The following is a 19,843-nucleotide window of genomic DNA, read 5'->3' as shown; positions in this document are numbered from 1 at the left end:
GAAAAAATTGACATATATAATAATAATCACTTTTTGTGTATAAGTATACGCCTTGCGGATTATATCAAGACCCTTCCGATAAATCTTAGAAATCTATAAATAGGAATAAATCTTAAAATAAAATAATATTATGAAATATACATTTTAAATTGCGTGTAAATCGCGTAATTCTCAGAATCATTTGATGCGCATGCGGTTTCCGGGAAGTACAGAAGTTTATCTTCCAATCCATATATATTTTGCGAAATTTCATTTGACGGCTAAGATGTGCCACACGTTACATTGAAGTACCCAAAAAATCGTAAAACGCGAATAATTTCCGAAAACTCCATATGCCGTTAACGCGCATCCGATTTCGGTGTGCACCCTAAAAAAATATATCGATCTATACCGATTTCAATGTGGTCCATTAAGAACCATGGATGTGCCAGCTCACACTATTTTTGAGATAAATTGCGTCTAAATCGCGTAATTATCAAAATCGTTTGTTGCGCATGCGGTTTCAAGGAAGTACTGAAGTTTATCTTCCAATCCATGAATATTTTTCGAAATTTCATTTGACGGCTAAGATGTGCCACATGTTGCATTGATGTACCCAAAAAATAGTAAAACGCGAATAATTTCCGAAAACTCCATATGCCATTAACGCGCATCCGATTTCGGTATGCACCCTAAAAAAATACATCGATCTATACCGATTTCAATGTGGTCCATTAAGAACCATGGATGTGCCAGCACAATCTATTTTTGAGATAAATTGCGTACATCTCTCTTTCGGCTGAAGTGTTTAAAGTTCTCTTTTTGAAAAAGATCAAAATTCGTATGAGGTCATTTATTGAAGCGGAAATGATACACAGAAAACGCAAATAAATCCGCGATATTTTCAAAAACATTTTTTGCCAAATTTCGTGTTTTTGGAAGGCCAGTTCCCACCGTTCTAGTAGATGGATTTTCACGAAGAAGATTTTATATCATCCGAAACGTAAACAACCTTATTGATCGCGGGTACTCATATCATTCAGTTGACAGATCTAAACATTTGGCCCGAAAAATAGGTTTTTTAGAAATTTGATCGCACAAAATTCGGACCTTCGGATGAGTATTACTCTGAAGCTGTGCATACTACATACACAAAATACATATCAAATTACGCAGATTCGCGACTACAATAATCTTATAATCGATTTTTATAAATTCCTGTTTACGTATTAAAACTAGAAGTAAAATTAAAAAAAAAAACACTCAAAATCGAGCTTCAAAATGTCAGCATCATTTAAAGGTAGATGCAGTTAAAATTTTGAAAAATGATACATAAGGGGCGTAGTCCCCATTTCGTTGGCTTCTAGTTTTATTTTGATACGAAGACCGTGCAATGAGTGGCTTAGTCACAAATCGATAGAGAACATAAAAAAACTGGTTCGCCTCAACCTGCTTTTACACATTTTTTTACATTAAAGTAGACACGAGGGATGGTCCGTATGACGAATTTTAAGGATTTCGACTGTCAAAAAGGTGTAAACGTCGAAAACGTCATATACCTGTATAAAATGTAATAAATGTAGTAAACGTCATTTATTTGAATATTATTACCATATAGAGTTATTTTCAGGAATATACATTATGTTTACATATATATGAGTATTCCTTACTAGAACTTATTAAAAAATTGTAAACTTTTTGGAGAATAAAATTTGAAATTTGATATGGATTTCAGTAAAGCATACGGAATTTCCAAATTGATTAATGGAAATAGCTATTTTGTCAAAAACCTAATGGTTTTGCGTGGGTTTCCGACGTTTCTGACGTATGTATTATACGTTGGAAATGTATGTCATTTACGTCACTGCTTCTGACGGATCATCTCTGGTAGACACAGCTTCCACCAAAATAAAGTTTGGAGGTCAATATCATGAACAGTTTGCAACGGCAGATCAGTTAACACAAAACTATTCACTTTTTTTCATATACTTAAGTAGTTCCCGAGTTATAAAGGGGTGAACCTGCGCTTCAGCTATGTTAAAAAATTGGCAATATTGCCCATATATCAATATTACTCTACTTTTTAGATTCCTGAAGTTTATAGAGTTTGGGTACATGTATCACCCATGTTGTCGGTAATTTTATATATTGGATTCTCGTTAGGAAGAACATCTCCCTCCATTTATATCAATATTGTCACATATTTCGGAGTAGCCCCTATCGAATGGTACCTCTCACCCAATAAGTGATCAGTACCGTTCCAAGATTTAGAATTTCCAAAATTTCAGTATTTTCAGAATGTCATATACGTTTTTAACCAAACTGAATGTACTTATATATTTGTGGAACTGATAGAGTGCCAAATCTTTCTTTCAAAAAATTAGCAATAACGGTCCATGAGTATATAATCGCACTCCTAAATTTAGGTTTTTTTTTTCTGGTAGCAACTTACCATGTCTAGGCCTAGGGTTGCCAGATTCCGAATTACAAAAAAGAACCGACATAAACATATCATCCAACATGTGTCAAAATACATAGCATTCGATTATAACAAATTCGATTAAATAACGTCCTTCAACTATCGAAATTTAGGAGGGGATCTACCCAAAATGTATACCATTTAGAATTTTAATTTGAGCAATAATATGAGGTCGCCAGGTTATATGTTTAGGTCTAAAAAACGGAATGATTCCACCTTATGGTAAAGAATATACAACTGTGAATTCAGTACATGAAAACTATTGCCTAAGTTATTTCAGCGCTTCTTTGAAGGCAATTTGTCAGATATTTCGCGATTTGCATCCTCTTGACAGTCTAGAGGTCAAAAACATTACTAATATTCAGTACAGCCCTTCTAATTACTTGTCCAGATTCCCTTCATCGTGGGTCGTGTTACGATCGACTCGAAAAACACAAAAAATAAGTTTTCTGTCTACTTCCACCCAATATTATTATTTGATCATCATCGAATATTATAGGCGTTGTCCTTGACCATACTTGGATCCTCATGGGACATTTCAAACCGATCAGTGCTATATTTTTGCCCTCTAGTGTGGTAGTGGCACCTGTAAATATTTAAGTGTGACTCCCACACCGAGTATATACAACACATCAATTTAAAAGGCAACCACTCCTCTTGAATATACTTTCAACTTCTCGGGACTCTATCCTTCAGGGGTAAATCTATACGCCATAGAATACAAATTTTGTAATTTTTCACACAAAAGTCACAGTCTTTATCAAAATAGGCATTTATATTCTTGGGCCCGATTCCCTTCTCCATGTAAAAATTCGCGAAGTTTGGGCCATAATTGCGGCCAGAAAATCAGACATCCATTTCATCCGCTAAAAATTAATCGGTCTTTTTCAAAAATAATAGGAGTCTTTATTGGCCAGAACCCATCCTACATGCAAAATTTCGTGAAGATTGGAAAAAAAAATTGGAAAATCGCCGATTTTTTACCAAAAACCAAGTTAAAAATAAAGATGATCTTCACCGATTGGCTTTATCCTAGTTCATACGATAGCTATACACTCACAGAGTAACGTGTAAAAATTTGGAATCGATTGGGTCATTAGTTTTTGAGTTATCGTGCCCGCCATTCAAAAAAGAGAAAAACGCGTTTAAAGTTTGAGAAGCCCTTTAGCCGTCACTTGATGCTGACACAATAAATCGGCTATATCTTCAAGAGTTCTTGAGATTTTCTCTTGAAATTTTGTAGGGACTTTCTTGAATTCGTGTAGATTCGAATTAAATAAAAAAAAATTAAAAATTATTAAAAAAAAATTAATATCAACAAATTTGATGTTTTTAAAATTCTGTTTTAACAAAAATTCAAAATCCGTATCTTAAAATTTTGTAAGGACATCCTTGAATAAGTGTAGATTCGAATTAAAGAATAACCCTACAAAACTTGAAGTGAAAATCTCAAGAACTCTTAAAGATATAGCCGGTTTATTATGTCAGCATCAAGTGACGGCTGAAGGCCTCTCAAACTATAAACGCGTTATTCTCTAAACATTTTTTTGCGAATGGAGGGCACTATAACTCAAAAACTAATAACCCAATCGATTCCAAATTTTTACACATTTCTCTGTGAGTGTATAGCTATCGTATGATGTAGGATAAAGCCAATCGGTGAAGATCTTCCTTATTGTTTTTTGGTAAAAAATCGGCGATTTTGCAAAAATATTTTTTCAAAGGTCCGCCATTTTGTTAATTTTAGAGCGAAGTCAATAATCCTAGTTCATACGAGAGCCAGACATGTACTCTTCCTAACACCGGTGGAATTTTCGGATTCCGATGTTCCAATGAGGAGTTATCATGCCCGCCATCAAGAATAAGGACTTTTCTTTAATTACAAAAAACAAAAACAAAACAATAACAAAAAAATTTTGTAAATTATTTTTCTTCTCTTTTAAATCTTCAATTATATATGTGCAACGTTACAAACCTTAACAAGCATTGGCATTGTTTTACCAGCCCATTGAAAATCTTGAAAAATTAAACTCGTGTTGGGGGGGGGGGGGGGTTCCCTTAAAGGTAGATGCAGATTACTAGTCGAAAAATGATACATAAGGGACGTACATCTCATTGTGTACGCTTCCACTTTTACTTTGCACGAAGGCCGTGAAATTAATGGCTAACCCACAAATCGAGGAAAAAAAAAAACATTAAAAACCTGAGTTGCCTCCCCCTGTTTTTACCCATTATTTTTATACCCTTCACCACACTGTGGTACAGGGTATTATGTCTTTGTGCATATGTTTGTAACAGGCGAAAGGAAACGAGATAGACCCATGGTTCCTTTTGAGAATATGCATAGAATCACTTTTTAAGTCGATTTATGCATGTCCGTCCGTCCGTCCGTCTGTCCGTCTGTCCGTCTGTTGGTGTTAAATTGTAAACAAAGTACAGGTCGCATTTATAATCCGATTTAGATGAAATTTGGCATAGGTCACTTATTCGGCCCAAGGACGAACCCTATTGAAATTGGGAAAAATCGGTTCAGATTTAGATATAGCTCCCATATATATATTTAACCGATTTAATGTAAACGGTCCCTATATATCTTTCGATTTGCACGAAATTTGGTACAGGCTAATCAATTAGGTCTAGAATGATGTCTGCCAAGTTTCGTGAAAATCGGTCCAGATTTAGATATAGCTCCCATATATAGTTTCGTCCGATTTCAGGTAAATGGTGCTCCAAAATCCCTATATATCTTTCGATTTGCACGAAATTTGGCATAACGTACTGAATTGAGCATAGAATTATGTCTGCCAAGTTTCGAAAAAATCGGTCCAGATTTAGATATAGCTCCCATGTATAGTTTCGTCCGATTTCATGTAAATGGTGCCCCAAAGTCCCTATATATCTTTCGATTTGCACGAAATTTGGCATAACGTACTGAATTGAGCCTTGAATGATGTCTGCCAAGTTTCGAGAAAATCGGTCCAGATTTAGATATAGCTCCCATATATAGTTTCGTCCGATTTCATGTAAATGGTGGACCAAAGTCGCTATATATCTTTCGATTTGCACGAAATTTGGTACAGCCTAATCAATTAGGTCTAGAATGATGTCTGCCAAGTTTCGTGAAAATCGGTCAGATTTAGATATAGCTCCCATATATAGTTTCGTCCGATTTCGTGTAAATGGTGCTCCAAAGTCCCTATATATCCTTCGATTTGCACGAAATTTGGCATAACGTACTTAATTGAGCCTAGAATTATGTCTGCCAAGTTTCGTGAAAATCGGTCTAGATTTCTATATAGCTCCCATATAGTTTCGTCCGATTTCATGTAAATGGTGGACCAAAGTCGCTTTATATATCTTTCGATTTGCACGAAATTTGACAGACATAGCCCAACAGATGACCTATTTATATTTGTTTGAAGTCGATTTACATACTTTATGGATAGATCTAGGTAGATTCACATTTAGATAAATATCACATATTTTATTTCATCCAATTTCATGTTAATAGTCCTGTTTAATATACCCATAGTGGTGAAGGGTATCATATAGTCGGCCCCGTCCGACTTTACTACTTTCCTTACTGGTTTTTATTATAGTAGACACAGCTTCCACAAAAATAAACTTTGTAGGACAATATCACGAAAAGTTTGCAACGACAGATCAATAAATCCAACCCTATTAAATTTTTTTCATATACTTTAATAATTCCGGAGTTATAAATGGTCAAACCTCAGAATAAAATTATATTTCGATTTCTGCGCGTAGAGATGGCAATATTTGAGATAGCTTTGAACGTTCATTGCTATTATGCCTATGGTGGTTGGTATTGCAAATGGGGTATATCGGTCCACGTTTTGATATAACCCCCATATAAAGGTATCTCTAAATATTCTGCTTTATGAGTTTTTTTTCATGTTTTTAAACTGAATATTGATCCACTTTTTAGGGTAGCCTCCATATAACAGTATTCGCCATTACTCGACGCATTTGGTATATTTGTGTGCATGGATCAATTTAATGGACGGTAATTTTTTATTATGGGTTGTGGTATGATAGTAAATCTTCGTACTAAAAATAATCAATATTGGTCCACCTTTTAGGGAAATTCTTCATCCCAAAAATCTGTATTGTGGGCAGCTTGAGCTTTAACCAATTTGGAAGCTATTTAATATTTTGTTTTGCCAAATTGGCTCTAAATTGATACATTTTCATTAGATAAAAAATCTGCCTACCAAAAATTATAAATATTGACTCAAGTTTCCAGTGGCCCTCATATAAGGGTACAAATTCATGTGTGGAGAATCGACTTAATGAAATTTTGAAGACACATCAGTGGGTTTAAAAAGTTCTTCCCGCCGAACTTTACGACTTTTCACTTTTCTTATGAAACATTTATGGAATTTATAAAAAAAAAATTCAGAAAATGGCAAAGGTAAGTCTCTTTATCTAATGAGGTGTAGTATCTAAAACTGCTCAAAATGCCGATTATAAAATACATTCATTTATACTTTTTATACCCTACACAACTATGTTGTCAGGGTATTATAGCTTTGTGCAGCCGCAAGAGTTTGTAACGCCGCGAAATATTGGTCCTAGACCCACCTTTAAGTATACCGATCGTTATATCTCTCCATTATAATTTGTAAACACGATACAGGCCGCAGTTATGGACCAATCTTCATGAAATTTTGCACGTAGGATGGGTTCTGCCCAATGAAGACCCCTATTGTTTTTGGTAAAGATCGGTTAATATCTAGGGGATGAAATGGACCAAAAACTAAATTTTGTCCGATTGTCCGAGGCCGCAATTATGGCCCAAACACCGCGAATTTCTACATGGAGAAGGGGATAGGGCCAAAGAATAAGCATGCTTGTTTTGATAAAGATCGATCAATACTTAGTGGGTCAAATGGACCCTAACTTTTATGTGAAAAATTACAAAATTTGTATTCTATATCGTTTATATTTACTCCTGAATGACATAGAGCCGAGAAGTTGATAGTATATCCAAGAGGAGTGGTTGACCTTTAAATTTATACCAATTATATTGTCGTATGTACTCAGATGTGGGAGTTACACTTAAATATTTACAGGTGCTTACGTACTGATATATTATTTACCATTACCACACTAGAAGAATAGAATATAGCTCTGATCGCTTTGAAATTTTCCATGAGGATCCAGGAATGGTCAAGGATAACGCCTACAATTGTCGGTGATGATCCGATAATAATATTGGGATGAGGTGGACCGAAAACTTAATTTTTTGTGTTTTTTTAGTCAATATATAGGCCATAATTGAAAGTCGAACATCATAACACAACCCACGGTGAAGGGAATCTGGACAAGTAATTGGAAGGGATTTACTGAATGTTAGTAATATTTGTTGACCTCTAGTCGGTGAAGATTGTGCAAATATAGCGAAATATTTTCCATGCTCAGAATATATAACCACAGAAAGTTAGATTTTCGTGGAAGTTTTGTAGGGTATCATATGGTCGGCTCCGTCCGACTATACTGCTCCGCTCACTGGTTTTACATAAAAATGATCCAATTAAAAAAAAAACTCATATTGAATACTAGGAATTCAATCTTTATTCATTTCATATGAAATTTTATTGAAAAACGTCATAATAGCAATTTATTACTTTTTCATTTCATATGTCAAACTGCATTTATAAATTACTTGGAATACATTGAACAACATTATTTATTCATGCAAAAGAAAAACATATATTTTGCATTATATTGTTTTAATTTGCCAAGAAATGTTTTTTTCTCAAAGTGCTTTATATACTTTATAAAATGCCGTAAAATATATCACAACGGATTTACTTCGAATACAGATTTTCAGTTCACCTGAAATGAAACGAGAATAACAAAAACACCTTGACAACTCTAATATACGAAAACCTAATCCCCAAAAGACTTATTTTTTTATTAAATACATCCCTTAATGTCTTTAATCCCCAAAAAGCGAATATTTTTTAACATCCCCATCTGTCAGTATCCTTTGATCCTTAAACTAATACTACTTCTTTTGGCAGAAAGAAAACGAGTAGGATTTCCTTAGTTTCTTTTTTCCGTTAATTTGATACACTACTACATTGTTTTTTTTTTTGTGTTTCATGTATCGACTAGTTTCAATATACCCTTCAATACATATTTACTTATACCAATACCGTTTACTTTACTCGGAAATACATATATACTTGTACCTAGTCACTGATATACTTAAATATTGTCTTATTTTATTTGATCACGTTTAGTTGCACCACGCTGGTCTTTCGAACCAATGGATACGGCCATAATGCTTGGCAATACAATATCAATAAACTGCGAGGCAGAAGGATATCCGATACCGACGATTACCTGGTTCAAAGGACAAGGTAAGTAAATACAATGTTGTCTACTTTATCGTTTTGTTATTTTTCGTTCTATCGATTTTTTGGCGAACAAAACGATGGGAGTATACTAAAATTTGGGAAAAACGTAAAATTATAAAAATGGTAATTATGTTGAAATAGTTTGAAGAAACTCGCAAATATAAGCGAACTTCGAACTCCAGGTCTATCGGTTCACATAATCCAAGTTGTTCACATAATCAAATTTAGTATACATAATTATAAATTTCAATAACTACCAACATTACGCAATCCATTGGACATCTTATTACCCAATTTCAGGATTCCAGCTCTATCGGTTCACTACAAATCAAAATTGTACCATATTTAGTGTCATTTACAGTGTTGCCCATATTCGACGGACCCATGTTTTTTTTTAATCAAAGAAAAAAAAAATAAAAATTTGGCGGTTGGCAATGTTAATCATTTAATTTGTTCCAAGTAGATTTGTTTACATCAATTTTTGAATATGGTATCTCTCAAATGGCCGCCTCTGGCGTTGATGACGTTTTGTGCCCTTTTTGCTGCATTTTCGATCGTTTTTGCCAACATTTCGGCCGGGATAGCGGCTATTTCTTCACGAATGTTGTCCTTGAGCTCTCCTACGGTCCTTGGCTTGTTAACGTAAACCTTTGACTTCAAATATCCCCACAAGAAGAAGTCAGGCGGCGTCAAATCGGGCGAACACGGTGGCCAGTCCAAATCACCATCGACATTAAACGACCCGGAAACACATTCTTCGGAAAATCGATTGTTATATGACTTGTGTGCGGTGGAGCGCCGTCTTGTTGAAATCAGAACTGCCTCATACGCTTTCGACGAATAATTGGCATCACAAAATTGGTCATCATGTCGCGATAACGCTCCTGATTGATGGTAACAGCATGGCCATTTTCATTTTGGAAGGAAACCGGCCCAATGACCGTTTTCGCACTAACACCGCAACAAACTGTGACTTTTTCGTCATGAAGAGGCACTCCTGAATCTCCTGAGGATTTTCAGTAGCGTAAAAACGGCAATTTTGCTTATTTACGGTCCCATTCAATGTGAAATGGGCTTCATCGGACATGATAATTTTGTTCCAAAATTGCTCGTCATCTTCGGCCATTTCGATGACTCTTTGGACACATTCCAATCGACGAGGATTGTCCGCAGGCAACATTCTTTGCGTCAATTGAATTTTGTACGGGAACAAATGCAAATCAATGCGAATAATCCGTTGTAAAGTGGACGGAGCCATGCCCAACTGCTGAGAACGGTGCTTTTGGGATGTTCCTGGCCGATCGCCTTGGTCGACTTTTATATGGCCTCTTCGGATTAGAAAGATCCTTACCCGTCGAAAATTTTCGTATAAACCCTTAATGGTGTTCTTAGAAGGCGCACTTCTCACATTTTTTAATGTTTTAAAAGCACGTTGACTTCTTCTGCTGAATGAAAATTTCAATTATTTCAGAGAGCTCACGTGTTGTGTATTGGTTCATGGTAAAAATCTGCTTGGACTGACGCTTCAAACGCGGTATGTCACTAAGCGATGTGGCATCTCTGTCAAAAGTTATGGCGTTGCCAGATGGGTCCGTCGAATATGGGCAACCCTGTAGTACACATTAGTAAACATTTCCTAAACTTCCTACGTACCTTAATCCTACATCACAACAGTGAATCAAACACCAAATTTCATGATTCCATCTCTGTTGGTTCATCCAAAGTGTACCAAATTTAGTACACATCAGTACGAATTTCCCAAACTACCAACATACATCAATTCTACAATGCAATAGAAATCTTATTACCAATTTTCAGTATTCCAGCTCTATCGGTTCACCCAAATCTAAATTCTACCAAAAATATAGTGCCATTTAGTACTTTTCGTACTCATAAGTACACATTTCCAAAACTACCAACATATCAATCATACACTCCGACGGTAATATTAGATTCAAATATCAGGATTCCAACTTCATGCGTTCTTCCATATTCAAATTATACCATACTTCTAAAACCACCTCCTAATATCGACTCTACTCCTCAATTTTGATTCGCATTTCAAATTTTAAGCTTTTACCCTACCTGTTCAGATGCTATGAATTTGTAATAAATTTAGTGCATTTTAAGACGTTTCGTAAACTTAGAGTTCGAATTATAAAAAAAAAACATTTGATAAATCTGCCCTACACTCCATCAATGACCCTCTATCAGAGTTCTGGTTCCAGCGCTTCGCAAAATACAAATGGTACCACATTTAGTACTTTTTAGTACTTTTCTTGCCATTCTAATTAGGATTTCAAAAAACCCTGCCTTATCCGACACCTTTGGTCCAAGAGTGACCTTCGACCCAAAGTTATAACCATAGGTGCCCAAAATTAAAATGCGTTAGTATGTGTGAGAGAAAACAGAACAGTACCGAACAAAATTGTGTGTACATTTTGGTGGTCGGAAAAATTATTGAAGAATTAAATTTTTGTTATTATATAAATTAAAATCATTATTAAAATTGTTTTTATATGAATTACAAATTGTATATGTCACAAAAATCTAATATAGATTATAAAGTAGCATATACCGAAATAATAATCATATTGTAATACTAAATATTAATATTAAATACTACGATAATTATCAAATATTTAATTCTTTCAAAAAAACAGCAATTGTTCTGTTGTTTTTAAAAATTTTTAAACATACAAAACGCATTTTGAATAATAAAATAAAAATCCAAATATACTGAAACACTTTTATCCCTAAGTGTTATTTCGTTGATTTTCTAGTTGTGCGGACACAACGTCGTGCGCGCACCCCATCATGTGTTCATTCGTTGCCTGTCAAACAACGACTGATTGAAAGAGCATAACAATGCGTGTGAGTAGGCAGCTACTTTAAAGTATACTGATGGGCTTCATTGGTTATAACTTACTATAACTTCTGCGAAAAGCAAAATAACCTACGAACAAAATGAGACATTAGTAATGGAAATCGACGAACACATGTCGTTTTTATTTAGAATTAGGTGCAAGTGTCCCATTTTGAATCGATTTTTTTTTATCTTGGTAAGAAACTCTGTCATTTCTCACAACTAAAGTCATTTGTATGACATAATCCAGTTTCAAGCGCCATTGAGAAGAACCCAATCGATTATGCACTGAAAATGAACTATAGGACTTTATTTAACATGCTTCGGAATGTCCGATTTGGGCCAAATATGCACGGTTTTGTTATATCATTCGTTGCCATTTTAAAGTTAACTTCATAATACCTCTCACATAGAAGTTCTGCTCTCTATTTGCAAACAAATCTAGTAGTCGATTTTCACAATCCTCTCTAGATACCAAATTTTTATCATTAAAGAAATTTTGCAATGATAATCGCTTGATGCCAAGTCCGGACTTTGTGGCGGATGCATTAAAACTTTCCAACCAAGCTCCGGAAATTCCTGGCGAGTCAATGCAGATGTGTTTTGCCTAGCGTTGTCCTGGTGGAACACGACACCTCTCCTGTTGGCCAATTCTGGGCAATTGCTTCATCTTCAAACGATCCAGTTTTTGACAGTAGAGATCAGAATTTAGCGTTTGGGCATATGGAGGCAACTCATAATAAATAATCTCCTTCTAGTCCCACCAAGTGCATAGCAAAACCTTCCTGGCCGTAAATCCTGGCTTGGCCAACGTTTGAGATTCTTCACCGCTCTTTGACCACGATCCTTTTTGCACAGGGTTATCGTATGTGATCCATTTCTCATTTCCGTTTGGCCAAGGCTTCGCAGATGGAAATTCGATCCATCCTATTTTTTCTGTTAATTGGTGTGGCATCCAAACATCGATCTATTCTTGAATCCAGATTTGTGTAAATGGTTTAAAACAGTTTTATGGTAGATTTGTAGCTCCTGGGCGATGTTACGACTGACAGGAACCTTATATCTACGAACACTAAGAAAATTCGAATACTTTTTAGATTATGATTTTTCAGACATATTTATTTATTAATTATAGGAAAAAATTGGGTGTTTCCCAAACCATCTGCAATTTTTATAGCCCTAGACAACAGGGTCATCAGGGCGAATATGATTTATTAAAATTATATTTATGGTAAATATTTATAATATTTTCATCAATTACGAATAAAGACACTTCCAGAATGATTCCTCAAATTATATCTCCAATATTGAAAATTTTACAGTATTTTTAATCAAAAACGGTATAATTGTACCAGGTTATTGATCGTAGGATTAATATGTACAATATGTTGGATATAGAAACATTAAATCATGGTCAATAAGAGTTGAGACGGTTTCATCGCCCTGATCTTACCTTTTCTTTGTCTAACACGATAACCGCCTATATACTCAAGCTGGTACTGCATTCACTACATTTGGTGCTGTCGATTGTCAGATATGTGTTGTACCATGAGGAGACACCTTATTCCAATTCTTAGTGCGAGTTTCTGACAGGTTAAAGTGTTCTTCCATTGCGTATTACATAAATTCGCAAACCACACAGTCGCCGCATAGCCTACCACTGACCGTTATATTACTTCATAAGAGATAAACAATGTCCCCTCGTCTGCGTCTCAAGTACTGCGGCCAAGAATTAAGCACCATGTTACTACTTCTCAACGATTTGAATATGCTTTCGAACGTTCCACACAATATTTTGGGGTACTTTTCGGACAATAATACACACATTGGTACGGAAATTCCCCATGGAAGTCGCTCGAGAACAAAAAATTGTCGTCTCTGTGGTTTGGAGAGATATTGTTGAGAGGCAAATAGCTTTTGTGAACGATTAAATAAGCCATTCCCTATGACAACCTTTCAAGGGAAATCTTATTATTTAACAAAAAAATAAATAAATAAAAATAAAAACAAATTCGATGTCTATTTAGATATGTGCTTGGTCTGTTAAAATCCCAATTGAATTCGAAAATTTTATAAATACATTGATAAGACTTCTGGAACGTTGAATATTAAATTCTCCCGCTTTGGTAGAGCCTCCATATAAACTAATTTGAAACTTTTTCCAATGTAATTTCACATTCTGGGTTCTTGAGCGGAGCAGTATAGTCGGACGGGGTCGAACATATGATATCCTACACAGCCACCACTAAAGTCGAACTTTCTGCGGATCTATATTCAGAGAATATATATATTGGTAAAGTAACGAAAAATATTTCGTTACTTGACCAATTAGAGGTCAACAACTCATATTTCTTACCTGAACATTTAAATCATAAGATTCAAATATTGATCATTGATGGTCGGAATATGGTCTCTGTCGACCATTATGATTAGCGTGAGCTTAATTTCAGCCTTTCAAGTGGTGAACAGTGTGTGCGTGAAGTTTGTGTCAGATATTTTCGAATTCAAATGGAAGAAACTTACAAGATGTCTATATAGATGTTTATCTTCTCTTAACTGTCATCAATAATGATCCCGTCGCAATATAATATCAGAAAAACAGTTCCGGAGAAATCACATACCATCGGGGAGACTCTAGAGGCCATCAACTTCGGGACATTATCATAATCTCCATAACAAGGTTGAGTGTGTGTCATTCTTTTTAAAAACCCTTGCAGATATAAATTTTCCACATACCATTGTACTACTTCTAGAAACTTGGATATATCGGTCTATATTTTAGAGTAGCCCCCAAATGATGGCTTACATTTTATTTCTCATTGAGTAGGAAATTTCCCTATCAAAATTAGCACAAAATTCCGCTTAGCCTTTATTTAATAAAATAGTTTGCAAAAAGTTCAATATTTTCAATCATTTTTGATGTCGCATTTATCCTTCATTTTCCATACCACCCTGCCCTTTATTGGCAATAATTCCGTATACTTCATCTGCGATTCTAGTTCTAAGTTTACTTTTGTTCCATCCATTGAATTCACTAAAGTAAAATAAACATTTGTTAAGAATTGTATAAACATTTCTCATCCGGATGCACTCCACACACAGACAAAAATGGCTTTTCGCAATGGAATTCGTTACATTAATTCAGAGCTACAATTCGTTACGGTTTAAGGACCAAAAAGAGTAGTGGGTTGAAAAGACGACCATGATGAGAAGAGAAGATTTACCTTTTCATGGATACGAAAGGCCATTAAATATTTTTCGTTAAATACACTTACAATAATCATTCGTGGTGGTAGTGATATTCTTTCCGTTTCACTACTCATAGACTGGGTTGGCCAAATGCGGTGGTCGTCGTCGACACTCGCACTTACCATTGCTGGTGCTGCTGCTACTGCTGCTGTGGCGGCAACCATAGTTCGAGTAATCACTGAAAGTGAGTTCATTAAAGTTTGATATTCTGTTTCCTCTTTCCTAACTCGCAGAACGTTCAACGTGGCATAAAAGAGCCAAAGCCAAAAGGAATATCGTTGGAATTAGGATGTTCATTTTATTGAAATGCTTTTTACTGCGTTTTGTTTTTTTTTTTTTTGTTTTTTTGCTTTGCTTTGGCAGCACAACCGTTGAATTGTAACGGATGAGCATGAATCCGAATAAGAATGCGAAGGTGGAGAGAAGTCGAAAGCAACAACAACAACAAGTTTTATGGATAACTATGTAAAAACATTTATATTCAGTCTGTCAATGAGGGAATGAAAGAACAGGATGCTGTTAGGGACGGAAGAGAGGTTGGCGAATGGCTTATCACACCATTGCGTTGCCGTAAACTAAAATCAGGTTAATTGATTAGTTCGGACTATGTTAATTTTTTATGAGCAGCTAAAACATTGCACAAACAAAAAACAAAATATATAAATAAATGCCAATAATTATAAAAGCGGATGTTGGTGCGCACAATTCAGCACAAAAATTTGTTATGTAAATAACTATTTACTTATATCCGCAATGCTATTAAAAATGATGATGATGATGAATCCATTCAATTGAACAACACAAAAGTATTTTTGTATGTCAAATAGTTGTAACGACGATGATGATGATGGCGGAAGTTGTTGTTGTTGTGAGGATAGGGGTTTTTTCTGGCAGATGAGAAGAAAATCTCATTAATGTTTAATTAAACGAATCAAAGAGGGTTTTATTTATGGATGCTAAAATAAATGGGGGATAAAATTAAGGAAATGGGCGAATAAATTATTTAAATCAATACGTTAATGCTCTTAATTTATCTTAAGGCAAACAATATAAATGTCGGTAATTATTTATTTCGTTTATATTTAAAAATTATTATTTATTGTCATATTGGCTAGGTATGAGATGATACTATTTTACTTTTTTGCTATTATGAATTACCGTTCCATGTATATTTCTCTACATAATCATATAATTCCCATCCGCTACATTTTTGGCTTTATGGGTTGAAATTACAATAGTTCATCATTTATATAATTGACCTCCTTAGAATATGTTACTTTAGCTATTAGCTAATTATTAAATTATGGGGTTGTCAGGGTGCAATGCTTGTTCATCAGCCTTATGGCTAATAAGGGTATAAACACTTTGCGACAATATAAGTGTGTTTCCATCGAAATATGCGGTTTAGAGCCCAAGCTTCTTTGGACTAAATCCGTTTCAGACAGTTTGGAGTCTATTTAAATACGTCAGTCCGTTTGTAACACTATAACACTTTTAAACATAGATTCATTTCGAAGATGAAAATATCGATTCACTCCTTCTAATGCTACCCCACAAAAACTTAAAAATCTCGTATAAAGCGATCGGAATGTCCGTAATATTTTTACCAGACTTAGAACAAATCTAAAGATGGGGTCAATGAGTCAACTTTTTCTGATACCTACCCTACAAAGTGTCAATGATTGGTAAATTTGTACTTCGGCTCATTACTTTTCGTATCTCCCCCACAACTTACTAAAATTACCAAACCGTTCGCAACGCTCGAACATTTTAGGTCGTAGTGACCTTTTCGGACAATAATACACAGATGTGAACTATTTAATCGTTCACAAAAGCTATTTGCCTCTCAACATTCCCTATGACAACTATTCAAGGGAAATCCCATTATTTGACAAAATGCATAAATAGAATAAAAATAAAAACAAATTCGATATCCATTTAGAGATGTGGTCAGTCTGTTAAAATCCCAATTGAATACGAAAATTGTATAAATACATCGATAAGACTTCTGGAACGTTGGATATGGAATTCTCCCACTTTGGTAGAGCCTCCATATAAACTAATTTGAAACATTTTCCAACGTAATTTCACATTCCGGGTTCTTGAGCGGAGCAGTATAGTCAGACGGGGTCGGTCATATCGAGCCATATTCGCAAAAAAAAAAAAAAAAACGTAACGTGAAAAAAACTCGATATGATATCCTACACAAGCACCACTAAAGTATAACTTTCTGCGGATCTATATTCAGAGCAAGAACATTTTTTTTCGTTACTTGACCAATTAGAGGTCAGCAACTCATCCTTCTTACCTGAACATTTAAATCATAAGATTCAAATATTGATCGATCACAATCTGAACAGCCATTCTCAATAGTACACCAGAACCCCTTCCCCATGTAAAATTTGTCATGTTCGAATTATGAGTATGTTCTCTAGACAGTCATTTCATCCCCTATACACCATCTGATCACTAAATTGAACCCAACCGAAACTTCATGTAAAATTTCCATTTTCGTCTAGTTTGGTAAATGGTCAGTTAATAACTTCAGAATACATAGACGACTGTAAATATTTATGTCTAACTTCCAAATCTGAGCTATGCTTGGTAAAGATAACAGGTTGTGGAAAATTTGGTTCAAATCGGTCATTCCATTCGCCTAATATTGGATTTATAAATATTGAAAATGTTGACCATTTGTTTGGGAGGTACCAGAAGGAGTGGACCAATGGGTCCCATCTTCGGACTTGGTTGTGATAATAGGTTGTGCAAAGACTGGTTCAAATCGGACATTTCATTCGCCTGATATTGGATTCATAAATATTAAAAATGTAGACCATATGTGTGGAAGGTACCAGAAGGAGTGGATCAATCGATCTCACCTTCGAACTTGATCTAGGCTTTGTACAGGTCATGCAAAGTTTGGTTTATAAATATTGAAAATGTTGACGCTCTGTGGGAGAGGTACCAATGGGTCCCATCTTTCAACTTAAGCTAGGCTTGGTAAGGAATATCACGAAAGTTTCGTTAAAATCGGATAGTCCGTTTACATGTAATAAAAAATTAATTTTAGCACAATTTTGACAATTTTGTGGGGGAGGTACCAGAATGAGTGGACCGATATTCCACATCTTCGAACATAAACTAAGTTTGGAAGAAATATTAAGATGTGCAAAGTTTGGATGAAATCGATTATTACCTTCGAGAGTTATCGTGCGCACCAGACAGACAGACGGACAACGGACGTACATGTGTAAATCGATTCCAAATTTTCTGAAACGGATTTGGTCCAAAGAAACATTGGGTCTAAAACCAATATTTCGATGAGGAACATTTTCACCGTATAAATATTTTTAAGTTGTATTAATTTTGTTTGTGCTCTTAAACATGATAGAATTTATAACGGAATAGGTAGAGATGGTATTTACCGGGTAAATACCCAAGGGATGGGTAAATACCCATTTGCGGGTATTTATTTGGGTATTTACTATATTGAATCGGTAATACAACATCTTACACCCTATTTCCGGGTTTCTGTTATCAACTCGATTTAGAATGGATAGTTTTACGATACTTTAAAGACGAGGGTAAATACCCGAGTTTTTACCCAATTTTTGGGTAAAAACTCGGGTATTTACCACTTGACATCGGCGGCCAAAATTTGACACACGGCTGTAATTTGACACAGAGTGTTCTTTTTAGGTATCAAATATCCATGGAAAAATTTATGTATGTAGGTCCACGTTTACTGGTAGCCCCCATACAAAGGTATTCCTATTTTGAGTATTTACCCGAAAATTTGGCACAGAGTGTTCTTTTTGGCTACCAAATGTCCATACTAAAATTTATGTATGTAGGTCCACGTTTACTGGTAGCCCCCATACAACGGTACCCCTATTTTGAGTATTTACCCAAAAATTGGGTATAAACTCATTAACTGCTGAACCACTTCACAGGGACCCCATTTCCCATACCAGTATTTTATTGATAAAAAACCATCTGAGCCAAATTTTGACCGCCTATGTCTAGTGGTTCGGCAGTTAATGAGTTTATACCCAATTTTTGGGTAAATATAAAAAGAACAGCTCCTGTTTCGACCACCGAGATCCTGTAATATAAACCTAGTGACCTAATCCCGTGAAACCATGTGGATGAATCCCAGTTTGTTGTTTTTATAAAAAAACAACTATTTATTTGTGGGAATGTATGACATGGTTAGCTGACCAACGAAATAAATTGCATGAGAATTTTGCTGCTGTCTAACTTCAGCACACAACAATGGGAATAGTATGGTATTGTTTGTAAATGCCTTGTTAACCTCGAAGTGAGGCACCAGCGAAATTCTCATGCAGTTTATTTCGTTGGTCAGCTAAGTACTTCGCTTTATTACAAGAGACATTTGGGTATGAAAGGTTTTTTGTAAAGAGCAAAATATAGTTTCTAGGGGGAAAATATCCCAACAAAAAACTAAAGGAACTGATGAGGATCAATGGCGAGATCCGAAACTATAGTCTTCCCTGCCTTACCCCTCGGCGAACAATGCCATACATTCCCCATAAATTAATAGTTTTTTTTATAAAAATAACAAACTGGAATTTCGCCTGACTTTTTTGCAAAAACAAAACACATAATATTTTCCTACACAGAATGATATCTGTCATAGGTCTTTTATACTCTGGACACTTGAAATAGCTAATCGGGACCTTCAGATTGGAAATTGTACTTAAAAACATTGGGAGTCCATTTACAAATGTCTGACTGTGGGGTTGACTCTGCGAGGAATTAAACGATTTCATCCAAACTTTTCACATCAAAATATTTCTTCCAAATTTAAATTAAGTTCGATGGTGGGGAATGTCGTTTCACACATTCTGGCACCCTCCC

General features: G+C 35.2%; 1 protein-coding gene across 1 annotated transcript in view; it reads left to right on the top strand.

Moving 5' to 3' along the window:
- Positions 1-19,843, top strand: part of LOC133335237 (cell adhesion molecule Dscam2-like) — a gene marked incomplete at both ends in the record, with an annotated part of 76,019 nt that overhangs the window by 9,150 nt on the left and 47,026 nt on the right. Inside the window, one exon of the mRNA XM_061543532.1 lies at positions 8,731-8,850. Coding sequence (XP_061399516.1) covers positions 8,731-8,850 — 120 coding nt within the window. The remainder of the gene's footprint in view (positions 1-8,730; positions 8,851-19,843) is intronic.

The sequence above is a fragment of the Musca vetustissima genome, unplaced genomic scaffold (genome assembly GCF_032173495.1).
Source record: "Musca vetustissima isolate MV318-11 ecotype Yass unplaced genomic scaffold, APGP_CSIRO_Mvet_v1 utg15798, whole genome shotgun sequence".
NCBI lineage: Eukaryota > Metazoa > Arthropoda > Insecta > Diptera > Muscidae > Musca > Musca vetustissima.
The sequence above is the reverse complement of the archived record's forward strand: the minus strand, read 5'-3'. Positions and strand labels throughout refer to the sequence as shown.